At 33.4% G+C, this 18,602-nt stretch overlaps 1 protein-coding gene across 20 annotated transcripts in view; it reads right to left on the reverse strand.

Annotated features, from left to right (window-relative positions):
- Positions 1 to 18,602, reverse strand: part of LOC139516422 (echinoderm microtubule-associated protein-like 2) — a 64,282-nt gene that overhangs the window by 15,403 nt on the left and 30,277 nt on the right. For 12 of the 20 annotated variants that reach the window (XM_071306512.1, XM_071306508.1, XM_071306509.1 and 9 more), the window contains 4 exons: positions 16,432 to 16,558; positions 10,976 to 11,122; positions 1,788 to 1,860; positions 636 to 662 (listed from right to left, as the gene is read on the reverse strand). In XM_071306512.1, coding sequence (XP_071162613.1) covers positions 636 to 662; positions 1,788 to 1,860; positions 10,976 to 11,122; positions 16,432 to 16,558 — 374 coding nt within the window. The remainder of the gene's footprint in view (positions 1 to 635; positions 663 to 1,787; positions 1,861 to 10,975; positions 11,123 to 16,431; positions 16,559 to 18,602) is intronic. The other 8 variants (XM_071306513.1, XM_071306510.1, XM_071306511.1 and 5 more) reach the window with 1 other exon arrangement.

The following is an 18,602-nucleotide window of genomic DNA, read 5'->3' on the forward strand; positions in this document are numbered from 1 at the left end:
GGTCTTCTTTGAAGGGCCTTTTTTCACAACTTTCAGATATGGGATTAATTGAACCTTTATTTTAGCTGATTTGCCATTGACATTTTGTGTCATATATAGATCTTTCATCTATTAAGGGTATAACAAAACTTTTGATTAAGGATGAGTGGCATGCATCTAACATGAATATATTCCCTAGTCTACATATGTGCTATTACAAATGTTCACACACTGGTAACAAACAATATGAAATGTATAACACTATAAGTATAATTCAGTTTTTACACACTGTATAGGGGGATATTCTCGCGAGTGAAAAATTTCACGATTTTCATTCAATAAGGTATACGAAATATTTTGGCGGTTATTATTTTGGTGGATTCAATACTTTTATCAATACCTTTGCATGTGCACTTTTAAATTGGCGGAATTTATTTTGGCAATTTTGTTCTATCCACGAAAATAAGTGAAATTTAAACCCAGCGAAAAATAACCCCCTATACGGTATATGCTAATACAAATGTATACACAAATGTGACAAATAATATGACATGTATAACAATATTAGTAAAATTCCGGGATTTACATATGTGCTAATACAAATGTACACAAATAGGTGACAAACAATATTACATGTGCACTCATGTGCTGTTTACCTTTTTATCAGACTCTTCTTTCTTTTTCTGAACATGAAATAAAAAAATATTAGAACAAAAGGAAAAAAATTATTGAACTGAAATATTAATTTGCATGTTACAAAGAGCAAGTAAAGAGGTAAAGCAGTTTGAAAAGTTAAGCAATTACGAAAAATTATTGAAACATCAAATAAAAGTAACTAAGTCAAGAGTTATCCTTTCCTAAAATAAATGAAAATCTACTAATAGTTTCTTTTGCGGTAAGTATCAAATAAAGCAAAGTACAGAACAAGGAACTAAAATAAGGTACTAAGTACAGAGAAATGATCTGTGCCCATCACAAGTCAATTATAGGAAAATAGGAAGGTTTTTTGTCATAAATATGATAAATACTTCATGGATTTTATTGGTTGAGGTAAACTAAGCAAATTATAACTCCAATAAACACAGAACCCTATGTAGGGTCTCTGTGAGTGTCAAATTAAAGTGGAAAGTTGACTGTTGAAAAAACGCAGGGTCTCTGTGGCTGTCAAATTGAAGCGAAATGTTAAATGTTGTAAAACCTAGTCTAGTTATCAGTAAAATCAGTAAAATACATAAATAGGATTTTTGGCTAAATTAATAAACTTGTCTTAAAAGTTATTGATGCCTTAAAAAAATTTACACCTAATCTGTATCAAAAAGTTAACTGCGATCACCTATGTTGGAAAAATGGAGAAAAGATATCAAAATTTTATCCAGCTGTTATCCATTGATCTAGATGAAGCAACAATCCAAGTTTCATAAACTCCTATAAAATCTTCAGGAAAAAAAGGATGTGTTATTTAAAAACCAACCTTGAGGAAAATATGCAAAAAAAAACCAACTTCCAACTCAATTTGAAAAAATACCCATCTATAAAAATTTACTCTATACTATGTTATTTTTGCAAAACACCACAAAAATCTGGAAATGCTTGCTATTCAAATATGCAAGGTGCAGAAAAATTAACCTTTAACATTATACCTTTTTTTTCTGGATCAATTGCCAGGTGTCAAAGATAATTTCTGGAAATAAGTAAAATAGAATCATAATTTTCTTCAACCATTAAAAAGTCCTTGAAAATCAGGGAAAAACTTATAAAGCTAAATAGTCCAAGATTTTTTGTATTTTTTTTTAAAGGTAAATACTGACCTTAGAATCCTTTCTGTCATGGCCAGCAACTTGACCAGTGGCTACCCTCACTTTATCAGGGTGAATTGCCAAACTGAAAATATATAACAATTATCAGTTATAATAATGTCTATACAAAGTTGATATTGGAAATAATTGATTAATGGATAAATAATTCATATATTTTGATATCTGACCTGTTTTAGAAGATACATAAACAGTGATTTGCAGAAAATTCATTAATATTAGTAGGATAACATTTTTTTAGGGATTTCTAGTGTAGGATAAAAATATTAATTGAAATATTCAATGATAAACAATTTTAACTTAGAGTTAAACTTCCAATCAAATCAGACACTTATTGATTGACAGGGAGCTTATCATCCAGCAGCAAATAGTTCATGTATTCTGAATAATATCACCCTTCAATATGAGGTGATGATACATTGCTTTGAACTAAACATTGTATGTGTTATCTCTCAATACAACTTCCTGAAATGGCCATATCAATTATCATTATAATAAACTGTTGACACAGAGATATGTCTCACCTGTCTGTAGAAAATTCAGAAAAGATAATGGAGAGCAACATTGCTTATTGATTCAAAGTTGCTGCACTATGACATAGAGATGTGAATGTGTCAAAATAAAATGTATCAACAGTTATTTGAACTACTTCATATCTAAAAAGAAATGATGGGATAATGTAAGAGACCTTCCAAATGGGTAATATCATTGTATATCACAAGCAGTTCCTATCAAACTGACTTAAACAAAAAACTTCAACACTGAAAATTGCTTAATACTGGACCATGACTTCGGAGGCATGGCCTCAAAATAATTGTCATACTGATATGGACTGATAGTAATGCAACTTTAGAGGAAATATCATTGTTCTACACCAGTAAATCCTTTTAAACTGATATATGCAGAAAACTTAACAATTGTTGATGCCTACGCAGCTGGAAAGTTAACACCTATATTTAGGATTATCCCAATACTTCCTCATGGACTAAAACTGTTGAAATAATCGGTTTGGAAATTTTCTATGATTAATAGCCACTTTTAAATAGACCTTTTTTTATGATATTTTAGATTTAAATATCAATTATGAATCACTGTACCAAAAAAACAAGAGGGACAATAATACACTCATGAATTGTGAAATAATGTGGACTTTAAATTTTCATCATGGATTTTAAATATACTGATACATCACTTGAATGTGTTTGTTTATCTAATTATAAAAGCTCCTCATAAGATAGAAAGGTTTTTAACTTTTTAAAATGCATTTAAAAAAAGCGTAATCAAATGCTTCAATTCATGTCACGTTTACTACCTGAGGTATATATTTGCACAATTGCACTAGGACTAAAATCTATGATATGTAACAGGAAGGAGTGTAAAAATTACTAATAATAATTTAAAAAGTGGTTATCTTTGACAATCCTTATGATCCATAATTCCATTCATGTCAAGCTACATATCAGTGAAGAATACTTATTAAGATTTTTAGAAGAGATATGACATAACTGCTCAAGGTTGAATCATAATAAAAAAACATATTCTAAAAGGGGGAAGGTGTGACAATAATTCATTCAATCAACATGGCTTCAGGATCTCAAGCACCATTAATGTGTGAATTGTGTGAAGAAAACAAAATTCAATGGAAGTGTTTAAAATGTGACTTTTATATCTGTACTAAATGTCATAAAATTCACCAGAAATTAAAAGCGACGCACAAGACCATTGCTATCGAGGATATCGGAAAAGCTGAGATTAAAGACCAGGAAATAGAAAAAGACCTTTCGAATATAATGTGCAAAGAACATCCAGAAAATATCTGTCAAAGATTCTGTAAAACATGTGAAACCGTAGTTTGTAAAAAGTGTATTAAGAAAAATCACAAAGCCAGACACGAGGTGGTTGATATAAAGGATGGTTACTTCCATAGCTTAGGTAAAATAAAGAAAACAAATTATAAACTTGATATAGAAGTCTTAAATCTTGCAACCAGTATGTCAACTCTTGAAGTTCTTACATCTGACGAAAATGAAAAACTGCAAGCAGAGAAACAGAAAATTCTTCAGAGAGATCAAGATCTTAAAGATCTAATTGATAAACATACTAAAAAGCTTTTATGTGATCTAGACCTTAGGTGGAATATTTTTACTTCATCAATCAAAGTCGAATGCAATCGAGGAAAAAAGGAAACTCAAAATCTAGAAATCAAGAACACAGAATACAACAAAGTCTTAAACTCTCATGATGCTAAAGATGTTTTCTTAACAGCAGAGAACATTAAGAAATCACCAAACACCAAAATAAGACCTATCAATACAGTATACACTCATCTTCCGTCTTATGTTCCAAGGGAAGTCACTCCTAGCACTATTTCTCATGGAACTTTACAAGAGACAACCAATGAACACAATATAAACATGAATAGGTGCTTTCAAGTTGAAAAATACTACACAACCAACTTTAAGGCAACTGATGAACTTGCTTGCAAAGCAGATGGTTCACTTTGGATCGGAGATTATCCATCTAAAAAGTTATATCACGTCAAATGGAATAAAACTTCTTTTAAAACAACGCAGTCCTTCCAGGATATGAAGATTTATGATATGTCCATAACATCAAAAGATGACCTACTTTTGGCAACCTTAGAAACAACTCTTAAAGTTATTCCACATAAAAAACCAAAACAGCTAATTTCAAAATACAATGTGTCACCACATATTATTAAATGTGTTCATGTTTCACATGATGATAAAATAATAGTTGGAGTTCGTGAATTTGGACCTACATTTCCCATCCTTGGACCAAGACAAGTGATCGTTATGGATACAGAAGGAACCCACATTAAAACTTACAATAACAATTTGTTTTCTTATCCATTCAAAATAACCACAGACAATACAGGAACAATCTATGTAATTGACCGCACATCCGAAAATCATAATGGTCGAGTTGTGGTTATAGGACAGGATGATTCATTGAGGGGTGTATTTAAAGGTCATGCGGACATAAATACTGACGACTTTCCCTTCAAACCCTGTGACATAGCTAAAGTAACCTTCAACTCTGCTTTGGTCATAGACACAAGTACAAGGATGTTATACCTCCTGAACAATGATGCTTCGTGCATCAAATTCATTCATTGTACAGACCTTGGAATCGATCTTCCTTACAGCATTGCCACTGACAACAAGAGAACAATATTTATTGGAAGCAGAGAATGCGTAGAAGAAAAATCAAGTGCAAAAATACATGCCCTTGCATATGATGAAGTGGTTTAAAAGCTTTAAAAATTTCATATAGAACTTTCTTCAAATTAAAGTGACATTTATTAACAAATTTCACTTAATTGTTATGGCCCATTTATTGTCTTTTGGTTTGCTTGTTTGTCCGTCTGTCTGTCTGTACTGCTTCAGGTTAAAGTTTGAGTTAAGGTAGTTTTTAATGAAGTTGAAGTCCAATCAACTTGAAACTTAGTACACATGTTCCCTATGATATGATCTTTCTATTTTTAATGCCAGTGTTGACCCTTTTCCACAGACCACTGAACATAGAACATGAAAAGTATTAGAAAAACAGACCAGAAAAACAAAAATTTAACATTGATCAATGAACCATAATAATGAGGTCAAGGTCAATTAAAACATACAAGACTGACATGTACATCCTAAAATATTTTTATACATCAAATATAGTTGACCCCTAAGGGTAAGCAGATCCTGCTTTACATGTGGCACGCGTTGTGTTGCTTATGACATAACAAATCCGGTAAATAGTCTAATTCAGTAGGTCACATTTATGAAAGGGAAGGGAGTTGTACTTACGACGTACAGATATATCCGATATCATTTGTGAAACGGTTATTCAATAACAGTCAACCAACTTGTGATGGCGTCCGTAAAATTTATGAAGAGATGATTTCAACTTCACCATTTGGAAGTCTTGATTTAATAGCTTCCTTGTGAGCAACAACCCTCTATCAAGAAAACTATGATAGGAAATGCAAGCACGGGAATATCGTATCAATTGGGAGATATATACAACGTATGCACTATGCAGGTGCTATTGGAATGTTGCTACTTAGAAATAGAAAGTTCACAATTGGAAAGCTGAAATCATCTCTTTTGTCGTAAAGTTTTGTTTTCAATTGACCCTCATTGTCAGTTTCTAAATGCAAGTCAAGATATGAGGCCAACTTAACTGTATCTGTTGTACCCTTTATCTCTAGTTCAATGGGATAGATGCGTTCAACATAGTCACCAAATTTTGAATTATTTAGTGAAAGAACATCATCTATATATAAAGTAGAGTTAAAGGATATTGCTAACTTCTTATCTTTCTTCCTAAGAAGTTCCTGTATTTAGTCAGCCTCATAATATTAATAATAAAGAAACAAGTCGGCTAGAAGAGGGGCACAATTCGTTCCCATTGGAATGCCGATAGTCTGTTGAAAAACATGTCCTCTGAACATAATAAATATGTTGTTAATCAAGAAATCAAGCATCTTGATAATGTCAGTTTCAGAGAATTTTTTGTTAGAATATGAGTGATCCTTTACAAAGTAGGATTTACCCCTTCCTAAGACAAGATACTTGTATCTTCGTTGGCCATTCTTTTTTATGAAACGAAGCAATACCAACTCTTTCAATATGTCTTTTAGTTTGGAATGTGGAATACTTGTATAAAGTGTAGAAAAGTCAAATGTTTTAATACTATTACAAGATGAAAGAGAATTAGATTGTATGTACCTTAAAAGATCTTTGGAATTTTTTAGTATCCACATCTGATTCACGCCACCTCTAGAATAAGGCAGTTTCACAAAAAAAAATTGTATGTAAAAAGTGTGTTAAAAAAATCACAACAATTCCTTTTTAAATTGCTTATTTAAAAATTCTTCAGCTAAACACGAAGTAGATGATATAAAAGAGGGTTACCTTCATGCTGTAGATAAATAAGAGAAAGACAATCATAAACTTGATAGAGAAGTCATGAATCTGACAAAAGGTATGTCAACTCTAGAAGTTCTTAAAACTGACGAAAAGAAAACATTAAAAGCAGAAAAAATGAAAATTCTTCAAAGGGATCAAGAGCTTAAAGATTTGATTGATAAGCATACCAAAAGTGCTCATAAACACTCTAGAGGTAGGGTGGAATATTTTCAATTCATCAATCAAAGACGAAGAAGATCGTGGAAAAAGGGGAGCTCAAATTTTAGAAACCAGAAAAACAGAATACCACAAAATCTTAAACTCTTGTGATGCAAAAGATGTGTTTGTGACCATAGAATCCTTAAAAAAGTCACCAAATCCCAAAATAATTCCAATAAAAACCTCATTCCCTCATCTTCCATCATATGTTCCAAATGAAATAACTTCATACAATATAGTTCATGGCTCTTTACAATAACAACAAAAGGACACAACGAAAGCTAATTACTTCAAAATAGACTTTCATGTTAAAAAAGCAGCATACAACTAACTTTATAACTGCTGATTCATTTTGAATAGGAGATTCTTAATAAAGTGGTATTCCATTGCATTTACAAAATTGTACTTGTTCCCATTTATTGTCACGATAATATATAATGTAAAAACAACATTAAATAAAATTGAGAGTGGAAATGGGGAATGTGTCAAAGCGACAAAAACCCAACCATAGAGAAGAAAACAGTCAAAGGCCACCAATGGGTCTTCAATGTAGTAAGAAACTTCCGCAACCGGAGACGTCCTTCAGCTGGCCCTTAAACATATATGTTTTTGTTATGTGGATTTTATTAGAAAGGAGCAAAGACTGGTGTCCAGAATATGAAACAGCACACAATAAATTGAATTATGTGAAAATGATAACTGCATTTTAGAGTACACTGCAAAGTCAAGGCCCATTGAAGATTCGGGTACACAGTGACACTTTTAATCATTCATATGATATAACTTATTTATTTTCTCCTGTTCAAGTGTTTAGAGCAAATATTAAATTTCAAGAAAGTTAAATAATGATTAAATCTGGTTTAACAAATCACTTAGAAATATAAACTGTTGACACAGAGACATGTCTTACATGCATGTAAATCTGATACATGTAGTAAAATGCAAATGTTAAAATCAAAATAGCAATTCTCATAAAAAATGAAACTGTCAGATTTGTCAGAGATCAACTTATCTGAAAGGTCACTAACCAAATGGCAGATTGGGATCTAGGTCACAAAATTTTTTTTTAACAGAAATATTTTCAGCAGACTGATTTCAACTGCAAATACAGAATTTTATGCAATGATGATTTTTTTCTAAAGATGAGACCAATATTGATTGAAAGTACTGAGGTTTCTTGTGTTTCTTTATGATGTAAACCATGAAAATCTAAATAAAGTGTTTTTTAGTATTTTTTGCTATCACTATGTACTTTTCATGGTGATCAATGTAACAATTTGTGCAAATTGAGCAGAAATTTGCCTTCAATACAATAGTAACAAGATATTATATGACTGCCAATCATTAGCAGTGAGACAAATCTCGTATACACCGAATATACTAGACCTATTGCTTATACATGTAGTATCTGAGATATGGACTTGACCACCAAAACTTAACCTTGTTCACTGATCCGTAAAATGAGGTCGGGTCAAGTGAAAACTGTTTGAAGGGCATGAGGACCTTGCAAGGTACACACAAACCAAATATAGTTATCTTATTACTTATAATGAGAGAGAATTTAACATTACAAACCAGATGCTCCGCAGGGCGCAGCTTTATACGACTGCAGAGGTTGAACCCTGAACGGTTGGGGCAAGTATGGACACAACATTCAAGCTGGATACAGCTCTAAATTTGGATTGTGATTAAATAGTTGACACAGCATAGGTTTCTGACACAGAATGAATGTGGTCTAATGAATTTATATTATTTTTTTTTGCCTTTGAGCAATTCACTATGCTGTTGAATATTAATCCTCTCAAAAAAATGTTTGAAGAAATTTTCTTTTTATTTATGAAATCTGAAATGAAAAAAATTGAACCCCCCCCCCCTTTTTTTTCACATCCCCCTTTCCCTTTTTCCAAAACTGTTCTCAATTCAAATTTCTAATGGAGTTTGCAACAATAACTACTCATTTAAATACATCATAAAATATTAAAATGTAACAAAAGGTGCTTGTTATCACTGAATGGTAAAGATTGTTTTAATTTATCAGTTGGTAGTAAAAGTGAATATACATTGTATATTGTAAAAAACAATGATTTAAGTTGCCTCAACTACTATTCTGGACAAAAAAAGATAATTCCAATCAATTGAAAATTTCTTGCTAGTGCACAATATTGTGCAATTAGATATTTATGGCTATTGCACAATACTGTGCAATTGAAAATATTTGCTATTGCACAATACTGTGCAATTGAAGATTTCTTGCTATTGCGCAATACTGAGCAATTGAAGATTTCTTGCTATTGCTGAATACTGTGCAATTGAAAATTTCTTGCTTTTGCACAATACTTAATATAATAATTTTGGATCCTGATTTGAACCAACTTGAAAACTGGGCCCATAAACAAAAATTTAAGTACATGTTTAGATTCAGCATATTAAAAAAGCCCAAGAATTCAATTTTTGTTAAAATCAAATTTAGTTTAATTTTGGACCCTTTGGACTTTAATGTAGACCAATTTGAAAACAGGACCAAAAATTAAGAATCTACATACACAGTTAGATTTGGCATATCAAAGAACCCCAATTATTCAATTTTTGATGAAATCAAACAAAGTTTAATTTTGGACACCGATTGGGACCAACTTGAAAACTGGGCCAATAATCAAAAATCTAAGTACATCTTTAGATTCAACATACTAAAGAACCCCAAGGATTCAATTTTTGTTAAAATCAAACTAAGTTTAATTTTGGACCCTTTGGACCTTAATGTAGACCAATTTGAAAACGGGAATCTACATACACAGTTAGATTTAGCATATCAAAGAACCCCAATTATTCAATTTTTGATGAAATCAAACAAAGTTCAATTTTGGACCCTTTGGGCCCCTTTTTCCTAAACTGTTGGGACCAAAACTCCCCAAATCAAACCCAACCTTCCTTTTATGGTCATAAACCTTGTGTTTAAATTTCACTGATTTCTATTTACTTATACTAAAGTTATTGTGCGAAAACCAAGAATAATGCTTATTTGGGCCCTTTTTTGGCCCCTAATTCCTAAACTGTTGGGACCTCAACTCCCAAAATCAATCCCAACCTTCCTTTTGTGGTCATAAACCTTGTGTCAAATTTCATAGATTTCTATTCACTTAAACTGAAGTTATAGTGCGAAAACCAAGAAAATGCTTATTTGGGCCCTTTTTGGCCCCTAATTCCTAAACTGTTGGAACCAAAACTCCCAAAATCAATCCCAACCTTCCTTTTGTGGTCATAAACCTTGTGTCAAAATTTCATAGATTTCTATTCACTTAAACTGAAGTTATAGTGCGAAAACCAAGAAAATGCTTATTTGGGCCCTTTTTGGCCCCTAATTCCTAAAATGTTGAGACCAAAACTCCCAAAATCAATCCCAACCTTCCTTTTGTGGTCATAAACCTTGTGTCAAAATTTCATCGATTTCTATTTACTTTTACATAGTTAGAGTGCGAAAACTAAAAGAATTCGGACGACGACGACGACGACGCCAACGTGATAGCAATATACGACGAAAAATTAAAATTTTTGCGGCCGTATAAAAATCTGAACTTTTTTTCAAGTAGTCACTGAACCATGAAAATGAGGTCAAGGACACTGGACATGTGACTCACGGAAACTTAGTAACATGAGGCATCCATATACAAAGTATGAAGCATCCAGGTCTTCCACCTTCTAAAATATAAAGCTTTTAAGAAGTTAGCTAATGCTGCCGCTGTAGCCGCCGGCTCACTATCCCTATGTCCAGCTTTCTGCGACAAAAGTTGCAAACTTGACAAAAATCAGTTGAAAGACTCAACTCATCAAATCCATACAAAGAAGAAAAACAACTAACATAAACACAGTCTGGACAAAAAGTGGCAGGGTATTTGTACATCTGCACATGTTTCGTGATTGATGATGCTATAAGCATGGTGAACTTACCTGATATAAAATTCAGTAAGACAATCTTTTCCTTCATTCATTATGCTCAATACATGCCTGTTTGGTTCTCAAGAGGAGCTGTACAAATCAACTTACCACTTAACGTCATCTGTGTGTCCAAGATAATGTCTCTGTGTTTGTTCTTCTGGATTGTGGAGAACCACCACACCAGCACAGAAGTAAATAACTTCTCCATTCAGGTAGTACAGATTGGACCTACAATCTCTGCCTCTATATCCAAAACTGTAAGAGTTAAGGATTTTTTTTTTCATTAATCAAGGCCACACCAATTTGATTCTTTGTTCGACGGACCCGCCCTCACCTATTTTTTTCAAAACAGATTTTTTTATTTTAATTATATATTCCCGCTTCCTGCATCGGAAATGTAATCATGTCCATTTCCCGCACTGTTTTTTTTGTAAATATTATAAAAAGATATCAACATTTGTTTTTAAAATCAGTCTAACCTGTATATTACGATTTTAAACATAAAAGCACCCCACCACACTGTAAATATCTGTGAGAATATTTGTTTCAGCATGAAACCTATTTATCCAAAGTGGGAGTGCTCCGATATAAATTTATAACAGCGGAAATACCTGTTAAGAACAAAAAATTGGTTTCTTTCCCCCTTACTTATGTTCTCTATCAAAAAATGTTTGTTGTTAGAATAAAGTACAAAGAACTTCTGAAGGATTTGCCTTCAACTGCAATTATATTGTATGCTGGCGAAACAAAACTATCCATAGCGCTGCATGTTTATGCACCTGTCCTGATTGATTCAGGGGCCTGTCGTTCAGCAGTTATCGTTTGTTGATGTTGTTCATTGGTATTTTCCCGTTTGGATATATAAATTAGATCGTTGGTTTTCCTGTTCGAATTGTGTACGCTAATAATTTTGGGGTCCTTTATAGCTTGCTGTTTGGTCTGTATCAAAGCCCTGTGTAAAAGGCCGTACTTTGACCTGTGTTTGTTATTATCAGGTTGAGAACAATCCTCCCTCAGACAAGGGGTCATTTTACTGATGCAGAAAAGAAAATAGAAATACCAAGGATTTATATAGTTCTTCTATACAAAACCTTTGAAAACTTAGAATTTTGTACTCAAAAAGAGGAGAGTTACATCTTATTTTAATCAACTTTTTCTAAAAGAGGGGTCCACTTATTTTGATTAATATTAAACTGTTAAAGTAAATGTGTTAACATGGGCAATATAGGAAAGGTGTACTGACATAAGTAGTCTCTAAACACATTAACTCCATGGAGCTTTCGTTAGTAGAAGCCATATTAACTATGTGTATCAGTGAGAAAAATGTAAAAGCATAAAAATATAGTATATACCAATACACATAATTAACAGCGCCTGGTGATGTTTGATAGCCTGACCGGTTTCGGTCCATAAAGGACCTTCATCAGAGGCAGAATGGTGGATTAATGTTTGCACCCTATTTATATAGATATGGTAACCAGCGGTTGAGTTAACCGGCGGTTGAGTTAACCGGCGGTTGCGTTAACCGGCGGTTGAGTTAACCGGCGGTTGCGTTAACCGGCGGTTGAGTTGACCGGCGGTTGAGTTAACCGGCGGTTGAGTTAAGCGGCGGTTGAGTTAACCGGCGGTTGAGTTAGGCGGCAGTTGAGTTAACCGGCGGTTGAGTTTACCGGCGGTTGAGTTAACCGGTGAAAAATCCCAGTGGGATTTTCCATGGTTACAATTATCTATATTTAGCTAATGTTCATGTTACAGTAAACTTTTTGACATGTTACGGTAAACATTTTTACACTATATGGTGAACATGTGACCTGATGATATAACCATATTTGGGCTTTAGCATTGGATAAAGGGTGTTTTAATAATTTAAGAAGTACATAGTAATCATTTAGTCTTGATCTTTGGCTTATGATCCACCTAAATATCAAGTCTTGGAATAGTATTTCATGGTAGTTATGTGATCTTAATATTTGGCTTATGATACACCTAAATATCAAGTCTTGAAATAGTACTTCCTAGTAGTCATGCAGTCTTGACCTCAGGCTTATGATACACCTGTATATCAAGTCTTGAAATAGTAATTCATGGTAGTCATGCAGTCTTGATCTTTGGCTTATGATACACCTAAATATCAAGTCTAATAATAGTATTTCATGGTAGTCATGCAGTCTTGACGTTTTAGCTTGTGATACACCAAAACATCAAGTCAAAACTATTACCCTCCCCCCCCCCTAACCAAACAAAATTTGGTTTAGGGGGGGGGCGGTTCTTATTGAGAATGCTTCATTTAAGCCTTTAGTACTCCTTTCAAGATCAAAGGTAGATGAATATTAATCCTCAGTGTTAAAAAGTTTTCAACACCTTAAGTTTGTAATGTAGGTATTACATATATACATCAATTTCAGGTAATCGCTAGGCTTACGCTTAGAGCTCCTATGCCAGTGAAAAATCAATAGGCAATATAGGAAAGGTGTACTGACATAAGTAGTCTCTAAACACATTAACTCCATGGAGCTTTCGTTAGTAGAAGCCATATTAACTATGTGTATCAGTGAGAAAAATGTAAAAGCATAAAAATATAGTATATACCAATACACATAATTAACAGCGCCTGGTGATGTTTGATAGCCTGACCGGTTTCGGTCCATAAAGGACCTTCATCAGAGGCAGAATGGTGGATTAATGTTTGCACCCTATTTACAAAGATCAAGACTGCATGACTACCATGAATTACTATTTCAAGACTTGATATACAGGTGTATCATAAGCCTGAGGTCAAGACTGCATGACTACTAGGAAGTACTATTTCAAGACTTGATATTTAGGTGTATCATAAGCCAAATATTAAGATCACATAACTACCATGAAATACTATTCCAAGACTTGATATTTAGGTGGATCATAAGCCAAAGATCAAGACTAAATGATTACTATGTACTTCTTAAATTATTAAAACACCCTTTATCCAATGCTAAAGCCCAAATATGGTTATATCATCAGGTCACATGTTCACCATATAGTGTAAAAATGTTTACCGTAACATGTCAAAAAGTTTACTGTAACATGAACATTAGCTAAATATAGATAATTGTAACCATGGAAAATCCCACTGGGATTTTTCACCGGTTAACTCAACCGCCGGTAAACTCAACCGCCGGTTAACTCAACCGCCCCCTAACTCAACCGCCGGTTAACTCAACCGCCGCTTAACTCAACCGCCGGTTTACTCAACCGCCGGTCAACTCAACCGCCGGTTAACGCAACCGCCGGTTAACTCAACCGCCGGTTAACGCAACCGCCGGTTAACTCAACCGCCGGTTAACTCAACCGCTGGTTACCATATCTATATAAATAGGGTGCAAACATTAATCCACCATTCTGCCTCTGATGAAGGTCCTTTATGGACCGAAACCGGTCAGGCTATCAAACATCACCAGGCGCTGTTAATTATGTGTATTGGTATATACTATATTTTTATGCTTTTACATTTTTCTCACTGATACACATAGTTAATATGGCTTCTACTAACGAAAGCTCCATGGAGTTAATGTGTTTAGAGACTACTTATGTCAGTACACCTTTCCTATATTGCCTATTGATTTTTCACTGGCATAGGAGCTCTAAGCGTAAGCCTAGCGATTACCTGAAATTGATGTATATATGTAATACCTACATTACAAACTTAAGGTGTTGAAAACTTTTTAACACTGAGGATTAATATTCATCTACCTTTGATCTTGAAAGGAGTACTAAAGGCTTAAATGAAGCATTCTCAATAAGAACCGCCCCCCCCCCTAAACCAAATTTTGTTTGGTTAGGGGGGGGGGAGGGTAATAGTTTTGACTTGATGTTTTGGTGTATCACAAGCTAAAACGTCAAGACTGCATGACTACCATGAAATACTATTATTAGACTTGATATTTAGGTGTATCATAAGCCAAAGATCAAGACTGCATGACTACCATGAATTACTATTTCAAGACTTGATATACAGGTGTATCATAAGCCTGAGGTCAAGACTGCATGACTACTAGGAAGTACTATTTCAAGACTTGATATTTAGGTGTATCATAAGCCAAATATTAAGATCACATAACTACCATGAAATACTATTCCAAGACTTGATATTTAGGTGGATCATAAGCCAAAGATCAAGACTAAATGATTACTATGTACTTCTTAAATTATTAAAACACCCTTTATCCAATGCTAAAGCCCAAATATGGTTATATCATCAGGTCACATGTTCACCATATAGTGTAAAAATGTTTACCGTAACATGTCAAAAAGTTTACTGTAACATGAACATTAGCTAAATATAGATAATTGTAACCATGGAAAATCCCACTGGGATTTTTCACCGGTTAACTCAACCGCCGGTAAACTCAACCGCCGGTAAACTCAACCGCCGGTTAACTCAACCGCCGGTTAACTCAACCGCCGCTTAACTCAACCGCCGGTTAACGCAACCGCCGGTTAACTCAACCACCGGTTAACTCAACCGCTGGTTACCATATCTATATAAATAGGGTGCAAACATTAATCCACCATTCTGCCTCTGATGAAGGTCCTTTATGGACCGAAACCGGTCAGGCTATCAAACATCACCAGGCGCTGTTAATTATGTGTATTGGTATATACTATATTTAAATGTGTTAACATGGTTAAAGTCCAGGAACATTACAAAATTCTTGGACATGTTTTGACCATTTAATACCAGATATATATATATATATAGTTCTTTGAGAAAATATAAGCCCTTTTGTACAAACAAATATATTATAACTTATATTGATCCCTCATAAAACATGTAAAAGGGATATTCATAACATTAAGGGGTTGCCCCCAACTTGGATGGAGAATTGTCTCATTGTCAGTCACATATACATAGACCAGATTTAATTATTTCTTGGTGAACAGAGAAAAAATACTTCAGAAATTAAAGAAATGTCATAGTACAAGTGATAAATCAAATTTTAATATTGTCAAAACCTACTATTTTATGTTTACAAAAAAAAATTATAATCGCTCGCCTTTACTTTTCAAGCTTCGCCTCAAAAATTTGCAAATTAAATATTTTTTTATTAAAATTTTCAAATCGCTCGCTCGCCCCAAATTTTGGAGTCCAAAAATCCGTAGAACAAGAAATTAAATTGGTGTGGCCCAAGGTGCATAAATAATTTGAGGTTTGCAATATATGGTTTGCAAATGTATCTACGCATTAAACTGATACAGAATACAAGAAATGTAAAACAACATTTTCCAGTAACATGCTATTTAATCAAGATATAGCTTTTGAACCATAACAGATTTGGATGATCCAGATTCAAATTTAGTTAAAACTGGTCATGTTGTTTCATAAATTTGCAGTTGGTTTTTTATTATTCAGATTTATACCTTAAAAAAAACCAAGTACTTGGCGGAGGCCATATTGGCTGACAGACTGGGTAATAGAATAAATAGACTGCTTAATTGATGTTTCAGCACTGTTTGCTATTTTGTCCTAAAAGGACCATTTGGAAAAGAGATACAAGATTTAGTTGAGATTTCAAAGAAAAGGATACACATATTCTAGTTGTAATTTCTGGTCTGGTGTTGTCACTTCTTTATCTACAGAATAATCGGATAAGTCTGAGGGAGCATACAAACTGACCGGTCTTCCTCTCAGGTATATTCGTAAATTTCCCTCCTCTGAAAGATACATAAAAATAAAACATCAACCAATATTCACAATTTAGAGTTAACTTTATCAGCCCATATTTTAATATATGAAAAACAAATATAAAAACGAATGAATTAAATTCCCCTGATATCAATGGAAGTAAAAAATTATCAAAGATGACAAAAAATGTAACTGTTTTGGCTGGGAATATAGTGATACCTCCCAGCATAAATGTTGCAGAGAAAACACTCTTGATAACACATTTTATCCTTTATTCCTCTACAGAAACAGTTAAAGCAGTTATTCCTAGAGTTTAATTGCTTAGGTATTTGTATTCTTGACTTTAACTTTATAACTTTGAATTTAGCTTATTTGCTTGATAAAATCCATGGTACAAAGTTTCATTGAACTTCTACTCATTATTCAAATTGTATCTGCAGAATGATAATTGTCAAAAGTGATTTCATACATGGCTCAAGATTAGAGCTTACAAAACTGTTAGAAAATAAATCACTTCACTCCCAAGTTCTGAATTACATTAGCATAGGAAAATATGTGTTGTCAAGAATCAAACCAAAGCTGCTATTCTGCTAATGAATTTAACCATGAAATGAGCTTTTATGGTTGTATCATCGTATATCTCATCATAAAATAGAAGATATTTTATACCGATAGTACCAAAAGGAAGAAATATCCTGGAATATTATTTCCAATTGAAGAAATATAACACTATTTGTTTCAACAGGAATAGATTCTATAACATTGTAACAAAGTTTCCAGGAATTTCTGTTAGGAGCCTAAACAGTATAATTAATTTTTCACTAAATTTATATTATCAAAAATTTAATTGTGAAGTACTCCATTCCCCATTATCTTATATAAACAGCAATCAAATATTGGTTTCAATAAATATATTGTCTGAACCCACACAGTCACAGGCAGAGGGTAGAAATGATCACCAATCACCTCAGTGGTCTCCCAGAAGTTAGCTCACCCAAGTGCAGAAGTTATGTATGTGTTTGATCCCCTGCTGTGTCATCCTAAATCAAAGTGCTGGATAGCACCTCTGGAAAGTTTGCAACTGTAGCTGTGCATTATTCCAAAAAGGTTATAGACGTGTATTATTTCAAAAATGTATTTCATCACAGCTTGGATGTTTTAAACTAAACCATTGTCTTGTCAGTAATTATCAAAAATCACTTTTTTCATGTTTGTCATAAAAAGTTTTGATATTTTCTATTGCAACCTAAAACTGTAGATCTAAAATATTGAAATATACAGAAAGCTCTGATAATTTCTTTTAAGTACCCATGCCATGTCAACATCAAGGGCCTGTGAATTAGTATTTTTCTATTGGTTTAGATCCTTCATATTTGTTTTTAGTAAATTAACACGTAAGTTTTTTTGTTTGAATTGCTCCACATGTTTCCTATCGGGGCCTTTTATAGCTTTCTGCATGTATATGGTACAGATATTTCTCATTATTGACGAGCATATGGTGACCTATAGTTATTAATACATTTTCCTCCTTTGAACTCTTTTTGATAGCATTGATTCTTTACAAAAAATACCACATCCTTTTTTTTATAAATAAGACAGTTACAGTAACTTAAATCAATACAAATGTAATGAAAGTGAATTTATATTAAAGGCTTTTATCTAAAATAGGGAACGTGTCCATCGGACACAAATGATGCCCCCGCTAGCATTAATTTTATAAAGGGTCACAACTCAAGAACTGTAAATGTGCATGACGCTACCAAAATGTGTACTTGATCTGAGTTATGGGGTAATAAGCATTGTGTATACATTCTAATTACACAGTATACTGTATTGCGCAATAGATTTGTTAGATCTTGACATTTGTTTTGTGTCAGAAACCTATATATTATGTCAAAAATTTGATCGCAATCCAAATTCAGAGCTATATCAAGCTTGAATGTTGTGTCCATACTTGCCCCAACTGTTCAGGGTTTCGACCTCTGTGGTCGTATAAAGATGTGCCCAGCGGAGCATCTGGTTCCATTTGTAACGAGGCTAAACCCTAGAGCAGTAAAAATTACTCCACCAAAA

The sequence above is a fragment of the Mytilus edulis genome, chromosome 3 (genome assembly GCF_963676685.1).
Source record: "Mytilus edulis chromosome 3, xbMytEdul2.2, whole genome shotgun sequence".
Lineage (NCBI taxonomy): Eukaryota > Metazoa > Mollusca > Bivalvia > Mytilida > Mytilidae > Mytilus > Mytilus edulis.